Here is a 12371-nt window from a genome sequence, read left to right as displayed (position 1 = left end):
CTTTTGCAAAGGTGCTCCAATGTTCTGATAATTTCAGCATGCAGATGGTGCTGTTGTCATTTCTACCCATGTCAACCTGAAATGTGTGACAAAACCTAGTCTGGCAGCTGCAGTTAAATGCGAGAAGTAATATCCCCTGATATTTACAAAACCACAACATTTCAACCATTCAGACAAAACATGTGTTGGGGTTAATACACAACAAATCCATAAACAGGCAAATTAAGACAACACACATCAAAGATCAATGTTCACATTAGCAAGCACTCAAATGAGCTGACAATCACCCTCTTACCTAGCTTGAGTGCTCCAGCCAGGCCACGGATCACAGTAACAGGGTTGGCTGGGTTTGTGCAGAACTGGTGTAATGGTGGAAAGAAGGCGTCCCTCTTGTTCTCCAACTGCAAAGGAATTAAAAAGCTAGTTTTAAATGTCTGAGAGAAAAGAGCAGCTCAGAATGAAAACTAAGTTATAGAGCAGGCATAAATAAATATTCCAGGTTCAATACAAGTTAAGCTCAAATCAAAAGCATGAGGCATAATGTTTATTTCCACCAAAAAAAAAAGAAAAGTAAAGATCGAGGTTACAGAGGGGGACTTACTATGGAAGTGGAAGGGGCCAATTCTTGGAGGGTTTAAAGGCAGAAATGTGAAGATTATAATTTAAAGCACTTACAGTAATTCTTCTGTTAAAACGTGTTTATTATTTGAGCTGTAAAGTTGTTAAAATTGTTGTTTTTACGGTTGTTTTAGGGTTTACAGCATTACATTGTCATGGCAATGAAGTTGTAAAATTGCATATAACTTAACACAGAAAAGGCTAGTAAGCTATTTTATCAAACTAAAATCATGTTAACACACATGGTTTACATCTTGTGGCTATACTTTTGAAACAGTGAGTATTTTAATGCTTATGGATTGGCCTATTCACTTCCATTGTATTTGCCTCACTGGAACCCAGATTTTAGATTTTTTTTTTTTTTTTTTAAAGGAGCGACAAGTCGAAATTAATTTTTGTAGTAATCAGCATTATGTCACAAATGCTGCTGATTGAGCTCAACTTGTATTGAACCTGGAATATTCCTTTAAAGGCAACGTTACTCTTAAAACTCAACCTCTTTTTACCATGGCAAGAAAGTGCTTTCAATCAGCACAAAATGCACTTTTTGCCTGGTACTGTAAATAACATTGAGGTAATTCTCAAGAGTTCCAAGAGCTGAACGACATCCAGGATACACCATGTCACATGTTGGTGATGTTTTACTTACGTAGATACTAGGGGTGGGGGGATTGAGCTTGCCCTTTGGCAGAGGAGGAAAGGGTGGAGAAGGTAACCGTGGAGGGGGACACTTGTCAAGCAAGATGCTGTTGTTGGACACACCATTCTTCCCAAGGTTTCTGCAAAACAATAATAAAAAAAAAAATATATATATATATATATATATATATATATATATATATATATATATATATATATATATACACACACACATATACACACACACACACACACACACATATACATACATACTCGTTAGCAAATTTTTTCAGATGGCTGTCAACATTACTGGCTGTATTTTAACTTTTAAATGCACTGAGTAATACAAGGGATAACGTAGCCAATTTCACAAAATTAAACACAATTGGGTTGATTAGGACCTTGATAAGAACCAAATAAATACATAACTAGACACAAGACATAGATTTGAGGTGAAATAATTGTATTATGCCAGAAGAAACCACAGAGTGATACACGAGACAGCACCAGTGCAGGAGATTGGTTGCCAGGGACAATGGTCAATTATCATATAGTTTAGAGGCCATTACATATTTGAACACAGAAACCTGTGATTGACCAATCAGAATCAAGTATTCTACAGCTGTGTAATAATTTCAAATATTACAAGCATTTATTTAAAAAAAAAAAAAATCATGTACAGATATTATTTTGATGAGCAAAGGACTGCATGTATGATGAAATTGTATTCTTCAGATCACTATCTCAGCATGACAGGCACACTGAGGGTCACCACATGTGCTGTTTCTTTCTAGACGTAGATGGAGCCACAACCCAGAACACTAGAGACTGAGGCACACACTGGCAAAGCCCATTTCCAGCATAAAAATCAAACAGCAAGTCCAATCAAAACAATCAGCGCAATAAGACTGAGCAAACTGCTCAGAAACCCCACAACACTTCAGGGTCAAATGATAAGTAACTAAAATTTCACTAATCACCAGCTGAAATTTGTGAGCATGGAGCTCAGTAATGCTAAACACTGTTTTTTGTTTGGAAGAGGACTCTTGGAACACGAGAAGACACTTTCTGGCACTTGGCTGCTGTGTTGTTCGGCAATGTGACACTTCACTGTAATTTTTGATGATAGAATAGCTGATTTTAACAAACTAGATGATGAATTCAGTTAATTTTATGTTGTTCGGTTTCATTAATGGTTCTTGAATGTCTGCAATTTCATGCTGGCTTGCTGGCAAGGTTGCAGTTTCTTTCCACTGTTGTGCTGCAAAATCAGGATTAGAATAAACTGAGCAAGTGACCAATCATGAGTTGCCACGTCACTAAAGGCATTCCACCAGAACGGCCCCATGTCCTGAGTACAATTAACTAACCCGCGGAGAAATACGGGCTGGGAACAGTTTGTAATACTGAACCGTGCTCAAGTGGAAATGCTACTGGTACCGTAGCTCACCGGACGTGCTCAGAACCGTTTGGGCCAATGGTAGAGAGGCAAGTGACTCTAATAAACCGGTTCTTAATGAATCAGGCCAAACAGACTTATGAATTAGTCTCAAACTCATCAGTTATCAATAAATGAAATAGTGAAATTCCTTATGATTTCTATCCCAAGCATTGAGAGCTAGTTATATGAATGAATTTGACTTCAAGTAAGCAATGGCATTAGTATTATATCCACAAGACAGCAAATTAAGGTGCAAGAACTCAAGTAATGTTTCCCATGGATATATCTGGGACATCAACAGGTTAAGAAGTTATGTTACACCAAACGCTGATATGGTCCGGTCATGTGAATGCAAATATGAAAACACTGGTAATCTAGCCAAGGCTGAAAACAAAGAACAAAACCTGTGCACTGTGAAAAAATATCTGGAACTAGTCTTTTTTTCTCTTTTTTTTTTTATCATGTTTCTATTTTCATCTCAATGTTTGATACTTCTTCCTAGTTTTTTTAATACCCCAAATTAGGTATGCGATTCAACTTCAGTGATAACACATTTTTGGATTTGAAAGGTAAAAAACTAAAACATACATCTATTATAATTATGCTACATTGCTTGATGCAAGTCAGCTTTATCAACAAGGGGATGAACAAAAGGACCAAATGAGCAACCTACCTGCATGCTTTAAATACCTCACTGGAACTGGGGTAGATGGAGACAGAGGACCACGGGACAAGCGAGGGAGGCGTTGGTTTACAGCAAACCAGGGGAGATGCCACCTTCAAGGGGCTCGGAGAGTCCTCCAGACCTTTACCGTTAAGTGTGGGGCTGTTAAGGCTGTTAACACTGTTCTGAGCACTGTGATGGTCTGCGGATTTTGGGGAGGGTGTGGACGTGGACATGGCAGAACACGGAGAGGAGGCCACAGAGTTCTCCTGTGCCTTAAGTTCTGTGTGCAGACTCGAGTGAACGTTGTTAACCTTTGTGCCAGCAGCCCCCAATCCAAAGTCATTACTACTATTACTTTCATTGGCTTTTCCAATCAACAAGGCAGAGAGCTGAGGATTGTCTGAACTAAGTACACCTGGTGAGCAGGGTTTCGCCCCAGCACCGTCTGCCTGGCCCTGATGGATGTGATTAGGCAGTACTTCTGCAGTGGCAGTGCTGTTAGGCGTCCCCGTGGAATGCCCGTTTCCTGAAGGCTTGCTCTCTTTGGTGTGCACCATGCCTTGCTGTCCACCTGAGGTAGAAGAGTGAGGGGGGCTGGCGGAGGGGAGATGATTGTGACTGGCCTCCTGTGCTAACGTGTCGCTGGCTGTGGCTGAACATCCAACCTGATTTGGAATGCCAGTGCCGGCTGTTTGGGAAGGCTGGGAAATCCCAGCGGAAGAGAAAGGCTGCTCGCCGTTAGGACCTGCTGAATATGAACCTGGACTTTTCTGAAGCACCTGTGATAAATATAAGGGAAGAGCTGAATTAAGTTTTTCAATTGTAATTTCTGAATCATTAACTCAAATTTTCACCATGTTCGAAATAACCTGCAAACTTGCATACTATTTTTGTTGCATTTGCATTGTCAAAAATTTGATCTTTGATATACTACAAAATGTGTCGAAACTGCTATATCTGCCATTTTTTAAAGACTGAAACAAGTCGTAACTGTGGCCTAGAGGTTTAGTGAATGCACTCGCACACGTTGAGCCCATGGTGAAATGCAGGATTGATTCTCGATTCCCCTGCTTTCTTCCCAATAATTCCCTGTCCTATGTCTATTGTCTACATCAATTAAAGTGACAATTAAAAGGAGGCCATTTCTTGAATATTCTGTTGACTTAACATTACCAGGCATCACCAGCAAACTGAAAATGTGATTAATCTGAGTTAACTTACTTCAAGTACAAATAACTTTTTCCTCATACTAAACTTTAAACACTCGTATAAATGGCACCGGCCGCTGGCTGACGAATCTCACCTGAGTGGAGTTAATGTGTTGGCTTTTCCACGGTTCATTATCCATGCTGCTGCTGGTTGGGGTTGTGCAGTTATGAGGTAGTGCGTTTTGCCGCAAGTAAGGCACGTTTCCGTTGCTCCCCGATCCTGGGAGGTGATTATTGCCCACAGAGAAAGCATCTGTGTTACCCAGGGTTCCAGCGGTGCTGCAAGGGGTGGGGCTTGCAGGGACAGGTCCATTGGATATTGGCTGAGCAGCGCATCGGGAGTGGGCGGAGGGTGTGTGGGAAAAAGCGTTGTGTGGATGGTGAGGGGAGGATGTGGAATTAGAGTTCATAGGCAGTGAGGGGTCAGCTACAGAACCGTTAGACACATTGGGCCGTACTTTACTCATAGCATTGAGCCTCATCTGTTGAGAAAGGGTGTAAGCAAATCACCTTCAATAATCTAAATTCATGACAGCTAAGAGAGAACAAGCATTACAAGGGCTTATAGGAACTTTATTGAATACATGAGTTCATGGAAAAAGTTGCTTTCCGTTATCAATGTTGCATTGATACTTTATATCCTTGTATTGATATTTTTTATTTACCATCTAAACAAAGTGGAGACTCTGAACCTGGAATTTCTTAATACAGTCACTAAGTGAAGAGAACCATGTGTGAGAAATTGAAAGAGATCCTGCACATGCACTCTCTGTCTAGCCTACACACTAGGTCTCAAACTGGGACTAAGTTTTAATCACAATACGAGTTCCATACCTGCTGATTCTGTTGCATTAGACTGAGCTGCTTTTCCAACTGTTCCAGCATCTGCAGCTGAACTGGCTTCAAATTGGCCCTGTTGGTCCGTAACTGTTCCAGGACCTGTATAAACAAGCACAGAGAGGGACGAGTAACCCAAACAACATAAACAGCTTTGTTTGCACCAGTTCCAATATAGTATCTTTATAGGCAAGTACCAGTTTACAGGTATATAAAAAGGCCAATAAAGAGCAATTAAAACCTGAATCTACCAACCTGAAGCTTCTGGGGGGTTAAACTCAAATTGGGGATTTGATGATGATTTGGATCATTTGCCCAGGAATCTGGCGAACTCTGTATGTGTCCAGAGAGAGGAAAAAAATGTTAATAACAAGCAAGCATTTATGACAGTTGTAAAAGATTCAGCAAACTACAAACTAAAAGGATATCCCTCTGTACCCTGGCAGGACTAGCGGTCCTCTTCCTTTTGGCCAGGTTGAACTGACCATCTATCTGGCCAGAGAGAACATGAGGAAGAGACTGGCCTGGGATTTGTGACTGGGCTTCATTGCTCTGATGAGCTTTGCAGGTTTGCTGTAGGTAACAGATACAAAATTGCAGCTAGGACATTTGTTTTCCCATACAGTTATGAAAGCACAAAAATTCCACCAAGCTAACCCTTAGTGTGCAATGAGTAAAATAGACATTTTCCTTGTACGCATTACTCTGTTCAGTTAACATGATTTGTTCCTCTGTAAAAGTGATTTGCACCACTGATTGACAATGACCATTCCCCAAGACAATAAGACTGTCAAGCAGGAGAACAGAATGTTTGCCACACTTCTCACCCTCATTTAATCAAATATCTGATGCATTTATACAAAAAAAGCATATTTAAATGGTTTCCCGAAATCAGTGACCAATATGTTGAAACAATGGATGATGTGTGCTGATGAGTGCTATGGTCTAATGAACAAGAGGAAATAACTTTAAACCTCAACAGTTTAAGATTATTCTCCAGAATCAATGTCTAGTGCAACATTGTTCTGCATGACTGGAAATTAAGGACCGTTTAGTGGTACTTAACATGATAGTCAAGTCTTACCACACACAGATACATTGATGTTTCATTAAAGTCTCATGAAACCAAGAATGTCCCAGCAACCAATACTAAATAATTGTCTCAAGTCTAAACCATCAGCTCTGCTTTGTGTAGATGGGGCAAGGCAAAGTGCACACTACAAGACTGAAGGTCATCACCCTGCTCACATTTAAAGAATCAAAGTCTTTGATCTTGTAATTGACACACCTTGACATTCACTTCCCCTGTATTTACGATCCTGGTAAACATCAAGCAAACTCATGCACATATTTTATTCTTGGAGATTTTATTCTTGACAAATCAAACAACATGAAAGAGGAGCCTGTGGTCTTTTTATTTTCTATTGCACAGAACAGGAAAAAACAAAAGGTGAAAATATAGATAAGACAGGGTTGGGGATACGCGAGAACCAGTCTGATATTTTTTTTCAGGTCCCGCTTCCCAATGCATCAATCTTTTCTAGTGCTCTCTCAGTCCATTTCATTGACTGTTCATTGCTACTCTCTCGGTCGTTGAGACATTCCAGACACCTGATGACTGGATGGCCAGATTTCGAACAAGTAACTGTATTTCCTATTTAAACAAAATTTTAAAACTCCTGCAGCATCTGCAACTACTCGCAGAGTGTCTTACAAGTGTGTACATTAGAAGGGCGTCATCACATACTGAAAGTTGGCTGAGATCCAGGGCTTTTTTCGCATACTAGTCACCAGCATTAAAAGGCAACAAGCTTCAGTCTTGTGATGAGCATTTGGCATAAGTCGAGTGTCTACCGGCTTGTCTAGCTGAGCTGTTCTCACCTGTTGTGTTGTGTTGAGCGCTCCCTGTCTGGAGGTGAGCTCTGCTGGGATTGGAAGGCTCCACGCCTCCTCAATACTAGGGAGCATTTTACTTTTACTTGGTAAACTACCTTGCTGAAGATTACACAACTGAGCCTAGAAAAAGATTATGTAGAAAACATGTTCAATGTCGGATTCTGCTAAGGTTGAGTCAATGCAATGGTGGTATGCATCAAATCACAAATGAAAATGACAATCATAATTTTCAGTGCCAACGTGCAGTACGTTGAACACAGGGATGTGATTAAACGCAAAGAAAAAGGAAGCACTGGCAACAAAAAAACGAACCATGTAGACAATCTTCCCAAAAGAAAAAGTAACACAATGACAACACAGACTTCCTCTCCTGATAATGTCACATGTTGAAGTACCTGAAGGCATTTAATGCGAGCTGTTAGAGCTGAGATGTTGCTACAGGACTTGCTGCATGTGGCATTGATGTAGCATTTGATGGCATCCTGCGGCTGGTTGCAGGACTCGTAGAGCGTGCCTAGGTCCATCCAGGCAGCTGCATGGTTGTGGTCCAGCTGCACTGCACAGATATATGCCTGCAGTGCATCCATCGGTTGGTTCTGCTGCTGATACAACACACTGGGGACACAAGCGCAGCAAAGAGGAGTCAAAAAGTGATTGACTTAGATCAACAAGGGGACAAGGGTCTGTTTCAGCTTCCCTATCAGTAGTACCCAAGTTCCCTAAACAAAATAAAACACAAAGCCAAAAATCCCAAATCCTTCATATTAATCTGAGTTTTTGTTGTAACCAAGACAAAATAATTAATTGACACTTAAAACTTGATGTGTTGCAGCTAGTACATGCACACAAATATTATTATTTTCTTTCCATCAGACGTATCAAACAGACAAAAAAAACAAAAAGGTGGTGGGTGGAGCATAAACTCCACATGACCTAACTTACTCACAGCTACCAAAAAAACATGCAAATAATAAGAATACTAGTGTCTAATTTTTATGTGCAAGAGATGCAAACTGTGATGCAAATATACAAGTGCGTTTGACAGTAGGATTCACTATGAGCATGACCTTGACAAACAACAATCATTAAGTAAAAGCAATCCTGTGCTTACCCAATTGAGCACCATGTATCTGCACTGGCTTCAGACTTATCAATAGACTGTCGGTAAGATATGAAGGCATCTTGGACCTTCCCAATACTTGAGTAGCACCTGCATTGAAGGCAAATAGCATCATTATTAAAACACATCAAATCTAGCTTCATCACATGGCTCAACACAGCTAAAAACAACAAAGCAACCGTTTTTGCCCTATATACACTCCCCGTGACAAGTAGGAGTACATAATTTGCTGCAACTACAATACTATGAGATTGCGCAAAATGACTGACAGACAGAACACATTCGCAGACACATTTGTTTGCTGTTTACAGAGTCTAGAGCTATCACAGAGACCAGTGAGATATCTCAGGACACTTATTTCAGTTATATCTTTCAGGGAGTAGGACATTTTTTTGCATACCTTTCCATGAAAGAAAAAAATAAAAAATAGCTTACAGCACCTTTAATACTTATACTGTAACACTAACCACGTTACTGAAATTTACAATTTCTACTTACCTGCCCAGAAAGTACCAAGACTGTCCCGAATTGGGGTCTGCTTCTAGGGACTTCTGTAGACAGTGAATAGCATAGCTGTTCTTGTTGGCTTTATCTCCCAACTGTTCAACCGTATGATGCATCCAGCCTACAGGAAAGTTGAGGATCAAATCAGATATTGCATTCTCAATGAAACAGTCATCGATAACTGAATGGGCTCCTCCAACACTAAGCCACACTGTGTGCTGTGGAGGCTGTTAAACAGGCTCTCATAAAGGGAGCAAATGGTTTGCAGTTGCCGTCTTCAGGGTAGGGAAATGGGAGTTGGGGGGGAGGGGGGTGGGTGTTCTACCATGAGCAGCTTCAAAAGGTCCCAGCAGAGATGGCTCTGTCCAAACAGCCCATCTCCTCTTCATTCCCACCCACCCAGAGGTTGTTAAGGACAACGAGACAAGGTGTAGACAAAGAACTTCCCCCATGTGGCCTGGCTTCTCCCAGGCACTGATCCCAGTCAAGCACTTAACACCTGTGGCAAGCGCCTGCACCCGGGACCCATTACTACAGCAACCAGACCATTGCATACAACGTGGCAATGGTTTTATGGCAGCTGTTTTTGTTTTCTCTCTGGCCTGGTAAAAGAAAATGCTCATCATGGCGAGGAAGAGGTGGTGTTTAAGGATAAGCTAGAGTAGAATTCACACTCATCGGTGCATCGAGCTTACTCAAAAAATAAAATTATTTAATATTTAGTTGATGTTTTTTTTTTTTATCCAAAGTAACTTACAGATTCAACCTGGAGCTGGGTGCTTTACTCAGTGGTGGGAATAATCAACTTTGCAGTTTATGGATCAGGGATTCAAACCAAGCCTAGATTTTTAACCACTACACTGCACCTCAAGGCAACCAACACAGATATCAGTTCTTGCATCAGACAAATTTTCACACCCTGGAGATATGGGACACATTTTTGAAAACCAGGATTATACATTTGGGGATGGTGTTATTAGGTACACCACAAGAACATTTAGGCGGGACTGCATGACACAACACATTAGTGTGAATTGTCTGTACACTAATGAGCCAGAATACTAATCAGGGTATCTGTAGGTATCAGCTCATTCAATTTAATACTTTTTAATACCCTTTTCAAGACCTTTTCAAAAATATTTAAGACTTGCTCGTTACTTCAATAACTATCGGGGTTAATGCATATATTTACCCACCACTAGATGCAACATGAAGTCACATATTAAAATGACACGTTGCTAATGCGAGAGTAAAGGGCTGGTTTGATACAGTATGCCTACTGTGTGTATTTTTAATATTTATAGTAGTTAAGTTCATAACGTATGCTTATGTTCATTACTATACACAAGGTACCTTGACGGGATGTCACTCCAAAAATCTTACATAAACATCCAATTTTTTTTCAGTGCACTTATTGAGGCTCTCGTAAAACATGAGCACAAATGGCCCTACATTACTGACATTACCAAAAAGCTTCTCCTTGAACTAGACCAAATCGAATTATATATGCTGTCATGCCACACGTGAAACTTTTTACTTTATCTGAGCTATATTTTTGCTATATGAAAAAGCTGGCAAATATCTTTGTTCAACCTGAATGTATGGCACTTTACCACTATTCTAAGACACCACATAACGTCATGGTTACTTGTGTAACCTCCGTTCCCTGATGGAGGGAACGAGACGTTGTCCCTCCTGCCACAACGCTGAGCTACCCGCTGAAATGGCTGGACCTTGTCTCGGCTCCTCAGCATAAAACCTTAATGAGTGGTTGCATACCAGCTCCTTTTATACCCGTATGTCCGGGGGAGTGGAATGCAAATACCACTCGCCAATTTTCATTGGCCTTTTATCAAAGACCAGAGGTGTCTTGGGCTCCCAAGAGTGACCCCTAGTGTCACTACATCGACACAACGTCTCGTTTCCTCCAACAGGGAATGGAGGTTACACAAGTAACCATGATGTTATGTGGTGTCTTAGAACAGTGGTAAAGTGCCATACATTCAGGTTGAACGAAGATATTTGCCAGCTTTTTCATATAGCAAAAATATAGCTCAGATAATGTAAAAAGTTTCACATGTGGCATATATAATTTGATTTGGTCTAGTTCTTGGGTCACTCTTGGGAGCCCAAGACACCTTGGGCTCTCCACTGAGACAGGCTAACACAGTCATGGCCTCTTTTCCCCTTCTTTTTCTCCACTCCCTAAAAAAGAAGGGGGATTATCCGACTGGGCCGCCAGGTCTAGTTGGGGGGTGTCCCTCCCAAGGGGAAGACACCGCGGAGACCACACCTCGCCCAAAGAGAGGGGGGGATATTTAAGTGGAAAAATACGTCACATGGTCTTTCCGACCATGTGGAGCGTCTTCAAGGTAGATCTTACCCAATGGGGGAGGAGTTACTACAAACATGGAGACTGGGGCAGAGGGGCTCTGCCCAAGGAAGATGCAGTTTTCCAACAGGGAAACGAATTAGCGGAAGATATACAACGCATGGGGTTAGTCTTACAGGGAACCGCCACATGCAGAGCACCTACCCCAGAACAGGACTCTTAGTTAGCACGTGTACTGGGCCAGCAGCGAGTCCCTCCAAAAACTCAACTGCCACAGGGCTCGGAGGAAGTCAACCAGGGAACAAAGTTTGTGAACCCTACTGGGAATTAATGGTGCACGTCTTCAGCTCAAATAGAGGTGGAAGGCGCTATGTGCAAGCGATACACCTGGCCGGCTATCCTGAGCTTATCCGCTTGTATTGCGTACCACTACCTGGGAGGAAACCGGTTCCACCCGGAGGTTGTAGAACCTTGCCACGGTGTTGGGTGTTGCCCAGCCTGCTACTCTGCAAATGTCTGTTAGAGAGGCACCCCTGGCCAGGGCCCAGGAGGCCGCTATACCCCTGGTAGAATGGGCTCGTAGCCCTACCGGGAGTGGCATGTCCTGGGCGTGATATGCCATAGTTATGGCGTCAATGAGCCAGTGGGCGATTCTCTGCTTGGAGACAGCGCTTCCTTTCCACTGTGCACTAAAACAGACAAAGAGCTGCTCAGAGATCCTAAAGCTCTGCGTGCGATCCAAATAGATCCATAAAGTGCGCACCGGACACAGCAACAACAGGGCTGGGTCTGCCTCCTCCTGGGGCAGCGCTTGCAGGTTCACTACCTGGTCCCTAAAAGGGGTCGTGGGAACCTTGGGCACATAGCCCGGTCGGGGTCTCAGGATCAGGTGAGTAGCCCGGACCGAACTCCAGGCACGTTTCGCTGACAGAGAATGCTTGCAGGTCACCTACCCTCTTGATGGAAGTGAGCGCAGTAAGGAGGGCAGTCTTCAAGGAGAGTGCCTTAAGCTCGGCTGACTGCAAAGGCTCAAAGGGGGCTCTCTGTAGACCCTGAAGAACTACAGAGAGGTCCCATGAGGGAACGAGGCGCGGTCTGGAGGGATTCAG

General features: G+C 42.2%; 1 protein-coding gene across 6 annotated transcripts in view; it reads right to left on the bottom strand.

The window, feature by feature from the left end:
• Positions 1–12371, bottom strand: part of LOC127446728 (lysine-specific demethylase 6A-like) — an 85364-nt gene that overhangs the window by 20624 nt on the left and 52369 nt on the right. For 4 of the 6 annotated variants that reach the window (XM_051707861.1, XM_051707865.1, XM_051707860.1 and 1 more), the window contains 11 exons: positions 8925–9051; positions 8418–8516; positions 7702–7921; positions 7292–7426; positions 5849–5983; positions 5666–5743; positions 5408–5512; positions 4669–5055; positions 3372–4144; positions 1268–1397; positions 296–401 (listed from right to left, as the gene is read on the bottom strand). In XM_051707861.1, coding sequence (XP_051563821.1) covers positions 296–401; positions 1268–1397; positions 3372–4144; positions 4669–5055; positions 5408–5512; positions 5666–5743; positions 5849–5983; positions 7292–7426; positions 7702–7921; positions 8418–8516; positions 8925–9051 — 2295 coding nt within the window. The remainder of the gene's footprint in view (positions 1–295; positions 402–1267; positions 1398–3371; positions 4145–4668; positions 5056–5407; positions 5513–5665; positions 5744–5848; positions 5984–7291; positions 7427–7701; positions 7922–8417; positions 8517–8924; positions 9052–12371) is intronic. The other 2 variants (XM_051707863.1, XM_051707864.1) reach the window with 1 other exon arrangement.

The sequence above is a fragment of the Myxocyprinus asiaticus genome, chromosome 10 (genome assembly GCF_019703515.2).
Source record: "Myxocyprinus asiaticus isolate MX2 ecotype Aquarium Trade chromosome 10, UBuf_Myxa_2, whole genome shotgun sequence".
Lineage (NCBI taxonomy): Eukaryota > Metazoa > Chordata > Actinopteri > Cypriniformes > Catostomidae > Myxocyprinus > Myxocyprinus asiaticus.
This window is presented reverse-complemented; position numbering and strand designations above follow the sequence as displayed.